Here is a 20564-nt window from a genome sequence, read left to right on the forward strand (position 1 = left end):
TGATTCCCTGCCGCATGTTTTTGAGACATTGAGTAAACCAGAGCACCCCACACGCTCACAGAGAAAATGTGCAAACTCTGCATAGACAGTAGTAGAGGTCAGGATTGAACTTGGCTCACTGACTCTGTGAGGCAACAGCTGTGTAGCTTTATTGGGAAATAGGTCTATCCTGCGAGCTGTCGCACACTCGACGTGCTGAATGCCCTCCTGGGAAGTGGCTTGGTAGAGATGCTGGAATGTCAGATTGGATTCTGACTCAAGCAGGCTTGGAGATTTAGGGGAAATGTCAGTTGGTGAGTCAGGCTTGCAGTGAATTGGCCAATGTTTGAAGTTCATTCCTCAGAGGAAGCTGAAACAAAATGACTTGGTGATTGGCGTGGTGATGAGCAGACGGTGGAGGGCAAGGGAGCAGAGAGTTGACCAAGTACACAAACAGACTCGCTGCTCTTCAGCTGTTGGGCTTCCTCACTGATTTTCTGGGTGAAGTCAAAGTCAAGTTTATTGTCATGTGTGCATGTGCAATGAAAACTTGCCTGGAGCAGCTTCACTGGCACATAGCTTCAGATAAGCAGCATTCACAAGAACAACATAAACATAAATAAAACAATTTTTGCAAGAAATAGCGCAATTAAAACTGAAAAAGAAAACAATGTCCATGTAGTCCACAGTGATCAAAGTAGTCACAGTATTGCTAAACTCTTGGTGATTATGGTTTTGCTGGTTGGTTCAAGAACTGAATAGTTGAATGGAAGTACCTGGAAGTGTGGGACTTCAGGTTCTGTACCTCCTGCCCCATGGGAGCTGCAAGAAGATGACATAGCCTGGATAGTGGGGGTCTTCGATGATGGATCTTGTCTTTTTGAGGTACCATCTCTTGTAGATACTGCCAGTGGTGGGGAAGAATGTGCCTGTGATGTATCGAACACTGTCCGCTACCCTTTTACTCATTCGATTTGCTGTACCAGACCATCATACAACCAGTCAGGATACTTTCAACAGTACATCTGTAGCAGTTTGTCAGAGTTTGGTGACATGCTGAACCTCCTTAAATTTCTGAGAACAAAGATGTTGGTGCACCTTTTCTTGTGATTTCATCCATGTGCTGTATCCAGGACAGTGAAGTTCGCAGTGCAGGATTGCTGCCAGGGCCTGCACAGGCATTTAATAAGCTCATGACTCACAGGTTGTTTCAGCGAAGAATGTTTCATGAAGAAGAATGTCTCCATGAAGCCAGTGATTGGTTTATTACTGAGGTACAATGAAAAGCTTTGTCTGCGTGATACCCAGACAGATCTTTCCATAAATAAGTGTATTAAAATAATAAGGAAAACAAGCAAAATATAGCATTACAGAATCAGAATCAGGTTCATAATTTCTGACATTTCCAGCAGCATGACAGGGCAAGATGTAAAAATCGCTGTGAGTTACAAAAATAAATGGTGCTGAGAAGGAAGAATAAGGTAGTGGTCATGGGTTACTGACCTGTTCAGAAGTATGATGGCAGACGGAACAAGGGTGTCCTTACATGTTGAATGTGGGTCTTCAGGCTCCTGTACCACGTCAATGGTAGTAACAAGAAGAGGGCATGTCCCAGGTGATGAGGGTCCTTAAGTGATGGATGGCACCTTCTTGAGGCACCACAGTGGTGGGGAGGATTGTACTTGTGATGGACCTGGCTGAGCCTACAACCCTCTGCAGCCTCTTTTGAGTGTGTGCATTGGAGCCTCCATACCAAAGAGTGATGCAGCCATTTAGAATGCTCTCCAAGATGCATCTGTAGAAATTTGCCAGAATCTTTGATGCCATATCAAATCTCTAACTCTTAATGGTAACAGAGAAAGTGCATTGCAACGAGACAAATAAAATGAGCAGTGATCAGTAGAGATGGATTATAAGGGAAGTGGTTTGGTATACAAGAGAGAAAGAAATAGAAGTTCTTGTGTGCTGTGGCTAGTGTGGAGGGTAATCAGTGGGCAGCTCAGTCAGGGCTGGCATCCATCCTTGCATTGAGGCAGTTCACGTGGCAAAACTGGAGTATGTGGTCATAGCAGTTCACATTGGACAAGATGGAGGCAAAATTGTAACCAACATTTATGATGAGGTAGTAATATTTATTGATGGAAAAAACAACCCTAACAAATGTAGGGTATGATTCTGCCCAAGATTAATTTTAAATTGGGATCATGCTCAGTGCTGATATCATAGGCCTGAGAGCCTGTTCCTGTCTCTACGTTCCACATAATGAACTAATAAACTATCTGTAGTAGTGTTGACCTTCCATGTTCCCTTCACCATCATCCTTGCACGATTACTTGGGAGGCCTGCATTTTCTAGATTGAGACCCATTTTACTTCCTTGGTTGACCCACGATGTCACTGCTGAGCCTAGCCACTGTTACAGCTGCCTATACCTGCTGATAACCTGCAGAAAGTTTAGAACGCATAACTGGACTGGATGGGCCAGGATGAGGCCATTCTTCCCCAAACCAATATTGTCATGATCTGCACCTCAGCATTTTCCCTTCTTTCCAACAAAGCACCTGATTACCCCCAACCCAAAACAAAACATCATCCTCAGTCTAGAGCTCCAGTTGACCCCGAGCCCTCTTTCCCAGCGTACTATCCTGTGTGGAAAGGGTTTCGCATTTTGTTTACCATATCTATAAAGAATGGCTTGGCTGTCATTTTAAGGTTTCTTTGTTCTGCACTCCCTTGTTAGGGGAAATAGTTTCTCTCTCAACCCTGTGAGATCCTTTATCTCCCTTAAGCACGTCATTTCAGATCAGAAAACAAACCAGGTCTGTGAAATCTGTCCTTGTAACTTAACTCATTGAAGTCCCAGGTCTGTCTTTGTGCTTGATTCATTTCTAAAGGCCAATTACCACAAGATCACAATCACAGAGTAAGTCCTAACACACCACCCCTCTCTTCCCCACCCCCTGCGACATAGTCCTTGCACATACAAGTCAACAAACCTGTATAAAATATCATTAAAAATACAACAGCACAGAATATCAGCCCGCTGAATCATCCTCACTGTACAAGCTCACTGGTTTGATCTCTTTGTTCTCCTCTGATTCCAAATTTCTTGCCATTTAAGAAATGGGTTCCTAAACTGAGCTCTATCATGCATCCATATTTAAGAAAAACATTTGATTTTTGCATCCCACCCCATGATTTCAAACTTGCAGATCCCCACTGTCTTTTATTATAGCCTGAGATATGCTGTTGTAGGCAGGATTCTCTAAAGAGAAATGCCTGTGTGTGTCTGTGTTTTGTTCTCCAGTACAATAGGGAGAACATGAAGGATATGAAATTCTTGGATCCTTGCTTACCTACTAAATAATGCTTACTTGTCCTGCCTTCAGTGGACCCCACTCTGTTCCACAGCTTCATTCTTGGCACCGACAATCATTCCATGGTCAAAGTCAATTTGATCACATTTCTTCCCCACTCTGATGTTTGGTCTGAACAACTGAACCTCTTGACCATTATCTGCATGCTTTTATGTATTGAGTTGGTGCCACATGATTGATTGATTGATTGATTAGATATTTATATTATCAAGCAGTTGTACCTCGTAAAGTGTGTATACTCCTTTGAACAACACACACAAAATTCTGGAGGTACTCTAGGTAAGGCAGCATCAATGGAGGGTACTTTTTGAGCGGAGACCCTTCATAAGTCCTTTAAATCTGTTTTGCCATTCAGTTTGTAACATGGCTAAGTCATAGTTAGGGAGGGCACAACATCACCTCACAGAGACAGGTGAATGATTCACAAGTATGTTTCTGGAGCTGGAGGACTTGAGTTATAAGGAGAGACTGGATATGCAGTGGCTGATTGTCAAGGAGTGGAGGGAGGAGCATGAGGGTTTATAAGATGGGTAGTCACACTCTTTTCTCAGGGTAGGGGAATTTAACCAGAGGCTGGAGGTTTAAGGTAGGAGAGGGAAGATTTAAAGGGGAACTGTGGGGGCAAGCTTTTCATGTGGGTTTATGGAATGAGAGACTACATGTACTGCTACAATATTTAAAGGACATTTGTACAGATACATAGATTTAAAAACAAAATTTAGAAAAACACGTACAACACGCTGGAGGAACTCAGCAGGTCAGACAGCATCCATGGAAATGAGCAGTCAACGTTTCGGGCTGAGACCCTTTGTCAGGAGTGAAGAGGGAGGGGGCCAAGGGCCTATAAAAGAGGTGCAGGGAGGGTGGGAAGGAGAAGGCTGGTAGGTGCCAGGTGAAAAACCAATCAGGAAAGATCAAGGGGTGGGGAGGGGAAGCAGGGAGGGGATAAGCAGGAAAGGTGAAGAAGAAAGGGGAAAGCACTGTGTAGTAGAAGAAGGCAGAATCATGAGAGAGGTGATAGGCAGTTGGAGGATATTCTCTAGGACCTTGAGGGAAGTTAGTGTAGAAATAGCAGGGGGTCTGACAGAAATATTTCAAATGTCGTTAGAAACAGGGATGGTGTCAGAGGATTGGCGTATTCCTCATGTTGTTCCATTGTTAAAAAGGGGTTCTAAGAGTATACCTAGCAATTATAGGCCTGTAAGTTTGATGTCAGTGGTAGGTAAATTAATGGAAAGTATTCTTAGAGATGGTATATATAATTATCTGGATAGGCAGGGTTTGATTAGGAACAGTCAACATGGATTTGTGCGTGGAAGGTCATGTTTGACAAATCTTATTGAATTTTTTGAAGAGGTTACTAGGATAGTTGTTGAAGGTAAAGCAGTGGATGTTGTCTATATGGACTTCGTAAGGCCTTTGACAAGGTTCCGCACGGAAGGTTAGTTAGGAAGGTTCAATCTTTAGGTGTTAATATTGAAGTAGTAAAATGGATTCAATGTGGCTAGATGGGAGATGCCAGAGAGTAGTGGTGGATAACTGTTTGTCAGGTTGGAGGCCGGTGACTAGTGGTGTGCCTCAGGGATCTGTACTGGGTCCAATGTTGTTTGTCATATACATTAATGATCTGGATGATGGGGTGGTAAATTGGATTAGTAAGTATGCAGATGATACTAAGATAGGTGGCGTTGTGGATAATGAAGTAGGTTTTCAAAGCTTGCAGAGAGATTAGAAGAGTGGGCTGAAAGATGGCAGATGGAGTTTAATGCTGATAAGTGTAAGGTGCTACATTTTGGTAGGAGTAATCCAAATAGGACATACATGGTAAATGGTAGGGCATTGAAGAATGCAGTAGAACAGAGTGATCTAGGAATAATGGTGCATAGTTCCCCGAAGGTAGAATCTCATGTGGATAGGGTGGTCAAGAAAGCTTTTGGTAAGATGGCCTTTATAGATCAGAGCATTGAGTATAGGAGTTAGGATGTAATGTTAAAATTGTACAAGGCATTGGTAAGGCCAAATTTGGAGTATTGTGTACAGTTCTGGTCACCAAATTATAGGAAAGTTGTCAACAAAATAGAGAGGGTACAGAGGATGTTACCTGGGTTTCAGCACCTAAGTTACAGAGAAAGGTTGAACAAGTTAGATCTTTATTTTTTTTGAGGGTAGAAAGTTGAGGGGGGACTTGATAGAGGTATTTAAAATCAAGAGGGATAAACAGAGTTGATGTGGATAGACTTTTTCCATTGAGAGTAGGGGAGATCCAAACAAGAGGACATGTTGAGAGTTAAGGGGCAAAAGTTTAGGGGTAACATGAGGGGGAATTTCTTTACTCAGAGAGTGGTAGCTGTGTGGAACGAGCTTCCAGTAGTAGTGGTAGAGGCAGGTTCAATATTGTCACTTAAAGTAAAATTGAATAAGTACATGGTCAGGAAAGGAATGGAGGGTTATGGGCTGAGTGCAGGTCCATGGGACTAGGTGAGAGTAAACGTTCGGCATAGACTAGAAGGGCCGAGATGGCCTGTTTCTGTGCTGTAATTGTTATATGGTTATAGGAGGAGGCAGAGTGAAACTGGGATGGGGGAAGGGAGAGGGAGGGAATTACCTGAAGTTGGACAATTCAGTGTTCATGCCAAGGGGCTGGAGACTACCCAGACAGTATATGGGGTGTTGCTCCTCCAACCTGAGTTTGGCCTCATCATGGCAGTAGAGGAGGCCATGTATAGACATATCTGAATGTGAAGCAGAGTTGAAGTGGGCGGCAACCGGGAGATCCTGTCTGTTGTGGCGGAGGTGCTTGACGAAGTGGTCCCCCAATCTGTGTCAGGTCTCGCCGATGTAGAGGATGCCGCACCGGGAGCACTGGATGCAATAGGTGACCCCAACAGACTCACAAGTGAAGTGTTGCCTCACCTGGAAGGAATGTTTGGGGCCCTGAATGGTGGTAAGAGACAGACTGACTGACAGACAGACATACTTTATTGATCCCGAGGGAAATTGGGTTTCGTTACAGCCGCACCAATCAAGAATAGTGAAGTAATATAAAACCATAAATAATTAAGTAATAATAAGTTAATCATGCCAAGTGGAAATAGGTCCAGGACCAGCCTGTTGGCTCAGGGTGTCTGACAGTCCGAGGGAGGAGTTGTAAAGTTTGATGGCCAAAGGTAGGAATGACTTCCTATGACGCTCAGTGTTGCATCTCGGTGGAATGAGTCTCTGGCTGAATGTACTCCTGTGCCTAACCAGTACATTATGGAGTGGATGGGAGTCATTGTCCAAGATGGCATGCAACTTGGACAGCATCCAGAACAGAGGAGGTGTAAGGACAGGTGTAGCACTTACGCTTGCAGGGATAAGTACCAGGTGGGAGATGTGTGGGGAAGAACGTGTGGACAAGGCAGTCGCAGAGGGAACGATCCCTGTGAAAAGCGGAGAGGGGTAGAGAGGGAAGGATGTGTTTGGTGGTGGAAGTTGCGGAGGATAATACGCTGGATCCGGAGGCTGGTGGTGTGGTAGGTGAGGACAAGGGGAACTAGGTCCCTGTTGTGGTGACGGAAGGATGGAGTGAGGGCAAAAGTTTGGGAAATGGAGGAGATGCAGGTGAGGGCATCATTGACGGCAGAAAGGAAACCACGATTCTTAAAGAAAGAGGACATTTGAGATGTCCTGGAACAGAAAGCTTCATCCTGGGAGCAGTTGTGGAACTGGGAATAGTCTTTGCATTTGGCAGGGTGGGAAGAGGTATAGTCGAGGTAGTTATGAGAGTCATTGAGTTTATAGAAGATGTCAGTGGACAGTCTGTCTCCAAAGATGGAGACCGAGAGATCAAGAAAGGGGAGAGAAGTGTCCGAGATAGACCAAGTGAATTTGAGGGCTGGGTGGAAGTTAGAGGCAAAGTCAATGAAATTGATTAGCTCAGGTGCAGGAAGCAGCACCAGTGTAGTCATCAATGTAGTGAAGGAAAAGTTGGGGAGCAGTACCAGTATAGGTTTGGAGCATAGACTGTTCCACATAACTAACAAAGAGGCAGGCATAGCTGGGACCCATGCGAGTACCCATAGCTACACCCTTGGTCTGAAGAAAGTGGGAAGAGCCAAAAGAGTAGTTATTAAGTGTGAGTACCAGTTCTGCCAACTGGAGGAGTGTGATGGTGGTGGGGAGCTGGTGAGGTCTATTGTCAAGAAAGTAGTGGAGGGCTTTTGATGGAGAATGGAAGTGTATAAGGTTTGGAAATCAATGTTGAAAATGAAGCAGTCGGGACCGGGGAACTGGAAGTTATTGAAGAGGTGGAGATACAAGTTCAGTGGGGCAGGAGTAGGCCGAAACTATGGGTCTACCTGGACAGTCAAGCTTGTGGATCTTGGGGAGGAGGTAAAACCGAGCAGTGTAGGGTGTGGGAATTATGAGTTTTTTGGCTGAGGATGGAAGTTTTCCGGAGTTGATAAGGGCAGTGATGGTATGGGAGACAATGGTTTGATGTTTTTTGGTGGGGTCCTGTTCCAGGGGTAAGTAGGAGGAGGTGTCAGAGAGCTGCCGTTTGGCCAGACTACTACAGCACCATCTTTGTCTGTGGGTTTGATGGTGAGGTTAGGATTAATGCGGAGAGAGTGGAGGGCAGTGTGTTCAGAGGGAGTGAGGTTGGAACAGGAGAGAGGAGTGGTGAAGTTGAGACGGTTGATGTCTCGGCGACAGTTGGAGATGAAAAGATCGAGTGCAGGTAGAAGGCCTGGTGGGGGAGTGCAGGAGGAGGAGGAGGGCTGAAGACGAGAGAAGGGGTCATCAATAGGGAGAGGGGTATTCTTGTTAAATTAGTAGGCTCGGCGACGTAGGCGACAGAAGAAGATTTAGAGCAATATGGGCCTAATGCTGGCATGTGGTGCTAACTTAGGAAGGCACCTTGGTTGGCATGGATGAATGGTTTCTGTTCTGTAAAACTCTTTGTCCCTGTGTCTTCAATCCCAGCATTCTTTGATGTCTTTTCTCTCTAGAAACCCTATCATCTCCACAGTCTCCTGGAGAGTTCCATAGGTTCACCATCCTCTGCAAAAGAATGTTGCAGCTCTAGAAAACTGTAGTTACACCTGGTTAAACTCTAGTTACATCTAGCTTTAGAGAGAGTGCAAAGGAGATTTACCAGAATGTTGCCTATATTAGAGATCATGTCTTAGGGGAAAGATTGAGAGGATGAGTGGGAGATTAGAGTTGTATAGATGATAAGAGAAATAGATAGAGTGGACAGCCAGCATGTTTTTTCCAGGGTGGCATTGGCTAATATGAAAGAGCACGCTTTTAAGGTGATTGGAGGAAAGTACAGTGGAGATGTCAGAGGCGTTTTTTTTTTACAGAGTGGTGGGTACATGGATTGCTGGTGGTGGAAGTGGATATATTGGGGAAATTTAAGAGACTCTTATATATGTACATTGGCTGAAAGAGAAATGGTGAGAGGAAAGGGTTAGATTGATCTTGGAATGGGGTCAAAAGAGCCTGTACTGTGCTCTACTATTCACCCATTTTGATGAAGGGGCTCTGCCTAAAACGTCACTGTTCACTTTCCTCCAGAGATGCTGCTTGACCTGCTGAGCTCCCCTAGCATTTACTGTGTGTTTCTCACTTCATCGGGGAGGTTATCCCTGCTGGTGACATAGCCACACGATGAGAGGCAGAACTTGCTATGGCAGAGCAAGTGTTTTGGATATTGGCAGCTTGTTGAACTAGGACAGTTACCACTGGGTCTTGTAGAAGCTGCATTTCCTTAAACTGGTAAATGTTTTTCATTCTTTGAGATTAGCCATCAGAGCAAAAGTGTTGGTTTGACACTTACTGTCTTGGCATAACATGGGTAGCACCTCCTTCCCTCCTACTGATCAGCAGATACATTGTTAGAAATGGCCCCGCCTCGAGCGCTGGGAGGAGGTGGGAGCATGTGGTTTAACATCTAAAAACCAGATGCAAGCAAGGAATGTAACAGAGTTTATAGCATCTAGAGAGAAAATGGGAAGTTTGGAACAGCTATCAGAGCAGTCATCTGACAGTTCCAGAGACCCAGCAGTGCAGAAAGAATTCAGAAATCAGGTTATTATCACTGACATGTATGATGTGAAATTTGTTGTTTTACAGAAGTAGTGAAGTGCAAAAACTTAAAAAATTACTATAAAAACATAAAAGCAAGAGGATGTACTGCTGAGGCTTTGCAAGTCATTGGTCAGACTATGCTTGGAATATTATCTATTTTGGGTCCCATAGCTAAGGAAAGATGCGCTGGTCCTGGAGAGGGTCCAGAGGAAGTCCACACGAGTGATCCCAGGAATGAAAGGCTTCACCTGTTTTATGTCTTTGGGCCTCTATTCAATGGAGTTCAGAAGGATCTCATTGAGGCCTGGATTGAGTAGGCATGGAGAGGATGTTTCTAACAGTATGAGAGTTCAGGACCAGAAGGCACAGCCTCAGAATAAAAGGATGTCCTTTTAGAACAGAGGTGAGGCATTTCTTCAGCAAAAGGCTGGTGAATCTGTGGAAATAGTTTCCACAGAGGGCTCTGGAGGCCAAATTGATGTGTTTTTAAGGCAGAGATTAATAGCTACTAGGTTGGTAAAGGATTACAGGGCAAAGGCAGGAGAATGGGGATAGAGAAAGAATTCGGCCACGATTAAATGGCAAAGTTGGTTGATGCACCAAATGGCCTGATTTTGCTCCTGTATCTTATGATCTGACCTCTGGTGCTATGTGCTTGGAGTTTGTATGTTACTCCCATCTTAAAGATGTGCGTGGTGAGTGGATTAATCAGCTGCTATAAATTGCTCCTCCCTTCAGTGTGTGGGTGAGGAGTAGAATTTTGCAAGCTTAGTTGATAAGAATGCGTAGAGAATAAATCGTGATTATTGTAGGATTTGGGGAGAATGCTGGGTTTTGATGGTCTGAAGGGCCTGTTTCTATCCTACATGTCTGGGTCCACGCTGCCATAAATAACATAAGCAGAAAAAATGACCCCATCTCAAAGTGGGAAACTGCAACTTGACCCTGGGCCTGTGGTGTCATTGGGTAACTGTCAGCCTTGAATCTGAACCTGAATCAGGTTTATTTTTACTGACATATGTTGTGAAATTTGTTGTTTTGTGACAGCAGTACAGTTAAATACATAAAATACGCTATCAATTACAAACAGAAAGTGTAAAAGATGATCAAGGATCCATGGACTGTTCTGCTGTTCAGAAATCTGATGGTGGAGGGGAAGAAACTTCCTAAAATGAGTGTGTATGTTCAGGCTCCTGTACCTCCTCCATGGTATTAATAATGAGAAGAAGGCACGTCCTAGATGGTGAGGGTCCTTAATGATGTGGTAGATTACTGACCCTGGCTGAAGCTTTTCATTCTTTGAAGTTACACTAATGTCTTTGGAGACAAAAATACCAATGGAACTTGCTCATAGAAGAACTGGCATTGATTTAGTGAATGGGAATCTAGAGGAACATGGGGAAAGAAGGATTAAAAGCACAATCTGATATGGCAGGAAGATGGTGTGTGGCCAATGAATTGACACAGATTTGTTGGGCTGAATTGCTGTTTCTGAGCTGTGGATTCTGTGCAGTTTATGTTTAAAAAATCCCACACTGCTGGTCTATAAAGGCAAAGTCAAGTTGATTGTCATATGCACAAGTATATATTTGCATAGGTGCAGTGAAAAACTTCCTTGCAGCAGCATCACAGTCGCATAACATTAGATAACCAGAATTCATCAGGAAAATAAAATGTAAACATAAATTATACTTAATTCTGACAAGAATGAAGAAAAAAACAAAGTTCCTTTTAGTGCAAAATGATCAAAGTGGTCTTAGTGTTGTGAAACTGTAGTGATCAGGGTTGTGCCGGTCGGTTCAAGAACCGAATGGTTGAAGGGAAGTAGCTGTTCCTGAACTTCAGACTTGTGTACCTCCTGTCCGATGGGAGCTGTGAGTGGAATGGTTAATTTATTGAAGTCAACCACAGTTCTGAACTGTTGATCCAGAGACACCAGTTTGAAACTAGCACAGGGTTGTGGGAAATTACATTGATGTAATAACATAAATCTGGATTTTTTTGAACAAAATTAGTGATGGTAACCAGCTAATGATTTGCTGTAACCCATCTGAGCATTAATGTACTTGAGGGATAGAAATTTTCCATTCTTACCCAATCTGGTTTGTGCAATTTTAGACCCCTCGATTTGGCCACCTTGAGAGATGGTCACTAAATACTGAAAATGCCAGGACTGTTCTTAATCTCATGGATGGAATTTCCAGCCCACAACTGCTAGGTAAATAAATATTCTGCTCACCATTCAGCACCCTTAATACACAGTCTGAGGTTGGGACTTGGAACTGAGAATGCCATCACATGATTGATGTCATTCCTACTTTACCATATTATGACTTCTGAGATTAAGGATAAATTGCTTCCACTTAATTACTATGAAGGGCACTATGGACCCACAGGCTTCCACAAATGAGGCTGAAGGTGGCTGAGTTGGTAGAATGTGAAATGGTGGGCTCTTTTCCTGCTGAGGCTCAGTGAGAACTTCAATGAGGCACACTACCATTCCAGCAATCCTGAGCAGTTGTGGGCTGGAGATTCCAAGGACTCAGTAGGAGTGGAGTGGTACAGCACAGAAACAGGCTCTTCAGCCCATTGTGGTCTGCCATCCTTCGGCTATCTGCATTACAAATTCTTTTTTCTTCTCTTGGCCTGGAGCCACTTTGGAATGGTGCTTTAGGCGCCCATCTAAATAATATGAAAATTTGTGTGTATCTGTGTCAGTCACATTCAGACAGTGCAGTAAAATGTTGCATTGTTTCAAATGTCTGAATATTTTCCTCCATCTGCAGATAACCCCTTGCCATGTGGTGGAGTGTGGTGTTGGACATGAGTGGCCAGCCATGCCCAACCAGCAGGGTGGCATGCTGTGTAATTTTCATTATGTCCAGTCAGCCAGTGTATGATTACATGTGATGTTATTTTCCTTTGACATTGTTGGGGAGTAGACATGAAATGTAACAACCAGAGAACTCAAGTGGCCTGGGTAGAGGCTAGAGTCATTAACACCCAACAGAGGGAATGAGAAGCAGTTAGGTTAGCTGTCTGTATACAGGGACTGTGCTTTGGATGGTACAGCACTATCTCAGTGCTGGGGATCTTTACCTCAGTTGGTCTTGAATTCTCAAGCTGCTGCCTCTGAGGTGATATAGAGAGATACAGCTCCTATGTTATACTTGACCCATTTATACAAATTCTACATTAGACATTTTCTATTATTCTCCCTTCATCTTCCTCACTTCCTCAGATCTTCCCCTTCACCCACACACTTGGAGATGGACAGTGGCCACTTAACCCACTGATCCTGCACAGTACTAGGTTGTGGGAGTAAATTGGAACACCCAGTGGAAACCCAGTAATCGCTGGGAGAATGTGCAAGCACCATGCACAAAAAGGCAGCGACAGAGGTCGAGACTGAACCTAGGTCTGTAGAGCCGAGGCAGTGGATCTATCCCCCCCATACCCCCACCCCCGTCTGTCCATGCTACCAGACTGCCCAGTGACATTTACTAGTTGGCCAAGTTTTACAAAGTGGGTTTGGCCTGCATAGAATCACTTACTCTCACCCAGTACAGGTGAGGTCATCTCTGGGTTCAGTCCCCACGTGAAATGAAGTCATTTTGTTCAGCAGTCCATGGGCTGAACTAGGGTTTGGATGCATTGCCTCCTCCTCAGCACCCTTGCTGTCGAGTGAGCGCTACACCAGAGGCAATGTGTCCTTGTTCTCTAAAGCCACTAATGTGGAAACAACGAGCTTAAAGGGTTAAGAACGGTGTTGGCGGGGGGGGGGGGGGGGGGAGTTTAAACCGATACTGAAAGCGTGCTGGTGCCAAACAGGCGCTCCCGCTTGCATGGCAGTGAAGGAGTTAACCCACCCGAAGTCAGGCTTGAGCGGGCGATTGCGTGCATTTCTCCCAGCCTATTTACTCGGGACCGCCAAAAAAGAAGGGGGGGAAGAAAGTTTTTTTGGGAGATTACTATAGGCCTGAGGTTACGACTGGCTGGAACCGGTTCTTTACCTCGGACTGGAAGCCCGCAAGGCATTGTGGTCCACGGGTCCCTCACCGCTCTGTAAACATAAGCGCCTGGCAAGGTGTGCCCGCTTGAAAGGGTTTTGGCCGTCCCTGGAGGGATGGCACAGAATGTGGGGCTGCCCGGCCACTGTAGAGAGGGCTGCATTGAATCACTTCTTTCATTCTTCAAACAGCTGTGGGGAGCAGCAGTACAGGAGAGGGGAGGAGTCTGAGCTGTGAGTATCAAGAAATATGTGTATGTGTGTAGGGTTTTATTTCTCAAAATGCTGTGTGGCATTAGGAGCTGTGTATATGGGGGTGGGGTGAGGGATTTCCTCTCTCCTTGCCCGTCAAAGCAGCCTGTCTGAAATTCCTTTGTCTGAAAACAAACACACACACACACACACACACACACTCATATGTATGTGTGTGTGTGTGTGTGTGTATGTATGTATATATATATACACGCACACGCACACTCTCTCACTCACTCACTCTCTCACTCATAGACACGCTCAGACACACTCACTCTCTCACACACACACACACACACACACACACACACACACACACACACACACATATACACACACGCACGCGCGCACACACACACACACACACACACGCCTCTGCAAATTCCTCTCCAGCCCTAGCTCTTGGGAGTCAGGAGCTTATTCTCAGGCAACTGTGAGTGTTGGCTGCCTGCCAGGAGAGCCCTGCTGTCGCAGACTACAAAAGGGTGGTCTGCAGTCTGGAGAAATTACAGGCCATTAAATAAGGAAGTGTGCACGGGCTTCGCAGGAAGCCACAACATTTTGTGTTCACGAGAGAGAGCGTGGCACAGATGAAGGGAGCATGAAGAAATCTCCCCTCCTTTTACCCTCGAGCCGTTCCGATCTGTGCGGATCCAAGCTGTCTGCTCCTGCCGGTATTTATTTTACTCCTTAACAATTATATACTGATTCCTGGGAATCACCACCACTCAGCACTTCCCCACTTCACGATCCTGGTTGCGCTAAGTTGTTGGTATGAATGCCGCTCATTCATATATCTCTCTCTCTCTCTCTCTCTCTCTCTCCCTCTCCCTTGCACTCTCCACACCACTTCTTTCTTTTTAGCAGGGCGTTCAGGCGGTACTCGCTGAGGAACGGGCCAGCCATTCACTTCCACAGCTGCATACCCGAGCTGTGCCCCCGCCCTCACCCCTGCTTGTTAGTCGCCTGCCAATGCAAGCAGAGTGGCTCTCCCTGTGCAGATGCCTGTAGTGTCCACGCGGGTTTTCCAGCCAGTGAACTGTGTGCTTTCTTGCTGTCAGTTCCATATCGATTTACAATGCACAGCCTCTCTCCATTCAGTCATTTGACCCTGCACCAGTTCCATGTGCATTAGTTTCTCCAGCTCCTACAATCTGTCTTCCATCAGTCTGCTTCTTTAATTACTGCCTCCCTGTCTCCCATTTTCTTCACCCCTCCCACTGTTACCAAGGTTCATTACAGTTCACCACTTCTTCCTCCTGAAGAGTTTGTTACTCTGGCCAGTCTAAGTATTGTCAGCCTGTGTAGTGGTGATGATGGTCACTGGCTCTGACCCCCGCCTTCTTTCAACCGGGGGGGGGGGGGAGGGTATTATTTGTCAGCTAGCAGCACTAGTTCTTGGATTTCCTAACTTTTATTTTAAAAACCCACTGCTCTCATCTTCCCTAGAGCAAGATAGCTTCTTGCTCCATTCCAGACAGCATGCCTTTCTGTAAAGGTGATCAACAAAGAAAAATGCAGGGGATTTCAGTAATCTGTTATGGTTAGAGGAAGGGGAGGCTTAATAGAAAGGGCTGAATAGATGATGGGTTTTGAACTAGTAAATGAGTGTTTTCAGTGGATGGAGGGACCTTGATATTAAGAAAATAGAACTGTACACAGGAACTGGCCCTTCATTCCAAGATGTTGTGTGCTGGACTAATTAAGCTAATGATGCCTCCTCCAATCTGCCTACACATGGCCCATATCTGTCCATTCTCTGCATATTCTTGTGCCTTTTTAAGAGCCTCTTAAACTCCTCTATCATATCTGTCTCCACCACCACCCCTGGCTGCACATTCTAATTACTCACCATTCTTGTTCAAAAACAACTTGCCTGGCATATATCTCCTTTAACTTACTGCATAATTAAGGTGACAGGGAGTATTAGACGTGTCAATCCTGGGAAAACGGTAGAGCTCACATGATAGACATTATTACGCCTCCCATAAATGAGCTGAGAAATGCAAGCAGCATCATTGGTACAGAAGGTTTTGGCCTGCTGGACTTCATTAATCAAGACACAGAATATGGAAGTTGGGACGTCATGTTGTATTTGTACAAAGTGTTGAAGTAGCCATGTTTGGAATATTGCGTTCTGTTTTGGTCACCTTGCTATAAGAAAGGTGGAATTAAACTGGAAAAAACACAAATTTACAAGGATGTTACTAGGACTCAAAAAACCAAGTTAGGAAGATGTTGAGCAGTTGGGACTTCTTTTCATTGGAGTGTATGAGAATGAAGAGTGGTCTTATAAAGATGCATAAAACCATGAAGGGCATAGACAAGGGTGAATGAATAGTCTTTGTCCTAAGGATAGGAAATCAAGAATTGCAAGGCACAGGTTTAAGGTGAAAGGGGAGAAATTTAACAGGAACCTGATAAGCAGGGGAATAAGTATTGTCCTAGAATCTTTGACCATGGGTTGCAGTCACTCTGAAGCAAGAAGCGGTTTCTACCTGCAATCATCTGGATATATTACTAAAACACATTAGAGAATGTACCCTGGCTGAAGCTTCCCACGGCAATACTGAAGGAGTACTGCACTGCTAGTGGGAATGTGAATCAGATGATACACCTCTCCAATGGGCATAAAGCTTCCTGTAGACTGAGCTGAGAAACATAAAAATCTAATGTGACAGTTTGCAACCAACTGCCCCATTACCAACTCCTTAAATCGGTGGCAAATGAAGTAATGCACAGAAATGCAGAGCAAGGGATGTCAGTGTTGTGGAAGGAAGTTCAGTTAGTGCTGTTTGTCTCAACAGTCCTTGAACCACATCAGCAAATGTCTAGACGCTGTTCCCACGTGTTACAGCACGTCATGTTTCACTGTGTCAGATCCTACTCTGGTCACTCCCCAACGAGAGTTTCAAGAACCAGTGGAAGGCTTAAACTGCATGGTTTCCATTAAATCTCACTTTGGAATTTGTTCACCCTTCAGTTGCTCACAAAACTCAAGCCCTCGGTCCCCTTTCCCTGGTGCCTCCCAATACCCCTGGCTCCTCATGGCGTAAAAATGGACTGTTCCTACGTTGTACTATTCTGTGTTTTGTTTGACTGGATCAGAATTAACCTAAATCTGACTGGTCCAATCTGCAGACCTTGGCCATCACCCCACAACCCATTCTCTTTCCTACTAGCTTGATCTTCCTAGACTGGGAACGGCTAATTAACCCATCCACCAACAGGTCTTCAGAGACTGGGGAAACCCAGAGGCAACCTTCACAGTCAAAGGGCAAGGTGAAAACTACATGTGGCACCTCATGGAGCCTGGAGCCACAGTTTTGAGTGACGAGGAAGCAGTCTTGCGCCTTCACCATACTTACCAACAGCATCATCTGCTTTATCTGTGTTGTTCCAAAGTTATAGCCATTAGCAGCAAGTTAGAGACGCAGATAAACACGCACATGCATACATGCACATGCACACACACAGAAACCTGGCTGTGTCCTTTGTACCCTCGTCGTTCCTCTGTATGAACCTAGTCCTGAACCTGTCACAAATGATTCATCCATCTGCTTTTTTTTATCCTTTTGCCAAATTCTACAGAATGAAACCCATTTAAAGTATAGATTTTGCTCTTTTTTTAAATAGCGCAAAATTGTTACGTGTGGTTGCAGATCATTGGATAAATGTGTTTAGCCCTCTGATTTGCATAAATTGTCCCAACCAAAGCTGTTGTTGCTAAGCAACATCCTGATATGCAATATGGAGAGATCACACCACATTATCTCAATCCTGTCTGTGCTCCGTTCCCACAAACCCACATCAGTTCAATCGTACCACTCTCTTTTACTCTTCCCATATCCCGCTTTCCATCTTGCATTCCTCAATATGCTTTATTTCATCTCCAACCTCAGCACATCCCAAACCTCTTCATTGTTAGAGTTCTAAGCTATGGTCACACATTGAATTCAACAAGATCCCGCAGAGATGCTGTAATTACTGAGGGCCCAGGGAATAAACTGCGTGAGGACATTCTCTCTCCTCTTCCCGTTCATGACTGTGGACTCTCTTCCACGTACCTTTTGAGTATAGCAAACTGAGGAGTGATCTTACAGAGGTGGGTAAAATCACGAAGGGCGGAGATAGGTTAAATGTACACAGTCCTTTTCCCAGAATTGAAGAATCAAGAACTAGAGGGCATGGGTTTAAGATGAGAGGTGGTGGGGGGGGGGGGGGGGAGAGGAGATGTAATAGGAACCTGAGGGGCAATTATTTTACACAGAGGATGGTAGGGTTACAGAACGAGCTGCCAGAGGAAGTAATTGAGGCAGATACACTGACAATATTTAGAAGGAACATAGAATAGTATGGCACAGTATGGGCCCTTTAACCTATGATGTTATGCCAGCATTTTAACCTGTTCCATGATTAATCTAACCCCTCTCTCCTACACCACTCCATTTCTCTCACCAGTTTTCTCAGTACTCTCAATTTTTCTTACATACGTGTCCCTATTTAAGGATCTCAAATGTCCCTAATCAGCCTCATCATCACCTCAACAGTATGTTCCAGACTTACCAATCTCAGTGTAAACAATCTACCTCTGACATCTCCCCTAAACCGTCCACCACGCATCGTAAAAGGGAGTCCTCTGGTATTGGACATTGCCACCCTGCAAAAAAGTTCTGGCTGTCCACCTCTTATAATCTTACATACCTGAATCAAGTCACATTTCAACTTCCTTAGCCTGAAGAAAAAATCCCTAGCTCACTTAAACTTTCCTCATAATCCAGACAGCATCTTGATATTCTTTGTACTCTTTCTAATGCTTCCACTTTCTTCCGATAATGAGCACACCAGAATTGACAACAATACTCCAAGTGTGGTCTAACCAGAGTTTTATAGAGCTGAAACATTGCCTAGAGGTTCTTGTACTCAATCCCCTGAGTAATGAAGGCCTGGACAAGAATATGTCCCAAATGGGGCCAGTTTAGGTGGGCATTGTGGTCAGCTTGTACTAGTTGGGCCGAATAGCTTATTTCTGTGCTGTGTGACTGTACAACAGGTGGAGTTTCATGCCAGTGTATTAACCAAGAGCAGCACTTGTGACGGTGCAGATGCCGTAGTGCTATCCTCCATTTTGCACGTGAGAATCTGAAGTGGGATTTTGGTACATAGCCTACTGCATTGGTGAGAATACTGTCCACTGAACCAGACTAACTTCTCGGTCAGAGGATCTCTTTGTTAATACTGAAAACAAAGCCCGATGGCATCAGTATTCACAGAGAGCTGAATCGCCAAGCACAGATTCTGCAGCATACAGGCCCTTCTGGGGTGACAAATACCTGACTAATGGGTAGCTCACTCATATGTGGGGTGTCCATATTATTTAATTTAAAAGTCTAACGTACATACGTACAGTCACTCCTACAAATGGTAGAACTATTTTCCTTTCTTCCCTCTTGTCTTTCACTCCCTTCTCATATTCTCTCACACTCTCTCATTCTCACTTTCTTACACACTCATTCTCCCCCAGCCTCTGTCTCTCATGTGCTCTCACTCTGTCGATATCTCTGTCACACACACACTCACTCTGTCTCCCTCTCACACTCTCATTCTGTCTCTTTCTCATTCATGATCTTTTTTTCTTTCCGTCTATCTCTCTCTTCCCCCAACTTCACTAATTGTTCTCTGTTATCAGTCTTGTATACTTTTGATGCTATTCATTACAATCTATGGAGGTATGGTTATCATATTGAGTGGCTTTTGTACATTTTGTGACTTAAGGGCAAAGTTGCCTTATGGAACAATTTAAAAACAGAAGTTGTTTCTTACTCAGGGATGGCCTGTACATTATGTGCACTTCATCTCCCCTTTGCTGGATGGCGGCACATTCATTTTCTCCTCCTCTTCTGACTTTGGAACCCTCAGTTTAAATCATTAAGCATTTTTCAGTACATAGCATGAACGTGAGATTGTGTGGATGCAGGAAATCAGGCAGCATATACCTGTATAGAAATGAATAAACAGTTGACATTTAAGGCCAAGACTGTTCTTCAGGATTGGATGGCTTGATGAAGGATCCTGACCCTAAAGGTCTACTGTTTATTCCTCTCCATAAATGCTGCCTGACCTGCTGAGTTCATTTATCATTTTGTGTGCTTTGTTCAGAACATAGTATAGGAGCCATGCATCGCATAGAACTTGAAGGCCATTCAGCCCATCTGTACTTTCCTGCTCTCTGGTGACTCACTGGTGCAGCCAATAGAGCTGCTATGTCTCCTCCAGACACCCTGACCTCCAGCGCTGCTTATGCGGAGATTGTGACTGTGTGGGTTTCTTCCGGTTTCCTCGCACGTCCCAACAAAGTGCGTTACTTGTCCATTATAAATTGTCCCCACTCTAGTGTGGGTGAGGGATGGAATCTTAGGGGAAGTTGATATAGGAAGAATAAAAGAAAATAGATTCATGTAGGGTTATTCTTAATGGAGCTCAGTGGAACATAAGTCCCATTCCCAGGCTGTATCTCTCTATACCTACATCTACAGAGGCAGCAGCTTAGGAATTCAGGACCTACTTCAGGTTGAGATCCAGGCTATGAACAGTATGCAAGAGAAGCTTTTCCCTAGATCTCAGTACCTATGACAATAATAAATAAATTCACAGTGCTGCACAGTGCTTACTCTCTCTGGTAGGTATTCAATGTGGAGGCAGTTGGTAAGCTGTGGCAGACATAAAATGAGAATAATGAATGGTTATTATGAATGGATAGATGCTGGGTTTGGTGGGTGTTAAATCATTGAGAGAAATGGTAATTTTGGCCCAACTCGTCCATGCCAAGCACCATACCCAAAATGCAGGAGAAACTCATCAGTTCAGGCAGCA

The 20564-nt window shown here is 44.5% G+C and overlaps 1 protein-coding gene across 8 annotated transcripts in view; it reads left to right on the forward strand.

The window, feature by feature from the left end:
* Positions 1-20564, forward strand: part of gatad2b (GATA zinc finger domain containing 2B) — a 142347-nt gene that overhangs the window by 51249 nt on the left and 70534 nt on the right. For 3 of the 8 annotated variants that reach the window (XM_059979943.1, XM_059979946.1, XM_059979945.1), the window contains exon 1: positions 13460-13673. The exons of 4 other annotated variants lie outside the window; for them this stretch is intronic. In XM_059979943.1, the coding sequence (XP_059835926.1) occupies positions 13567-13673 (107 nt within the window). In that variant the 5' untranslated portion in view covers positions 13460-13566. Of the gene's footprint in view, positions 1-13459; positions 13674-20564 lie in introns of those variants that run through there. One more of the 8 variants, XM_059979944.1, reaches the window with a different exon arrangement.

The sequence above is a fragment of the Hypanus sabinus genome, chromosome 9, assembly GCF_030144855.1.
Source record: "Hypanus sabinus isolate sHypSab1 chromosome 9, sHypSab1.hap1, whole genome shotgun sequence".
NCBI lineage: Eukaryota > Metazoa > Chordata > Chondrichthyes > Myliobatiformes > Dasyatidae > Hypanus > Hypanus sabinus.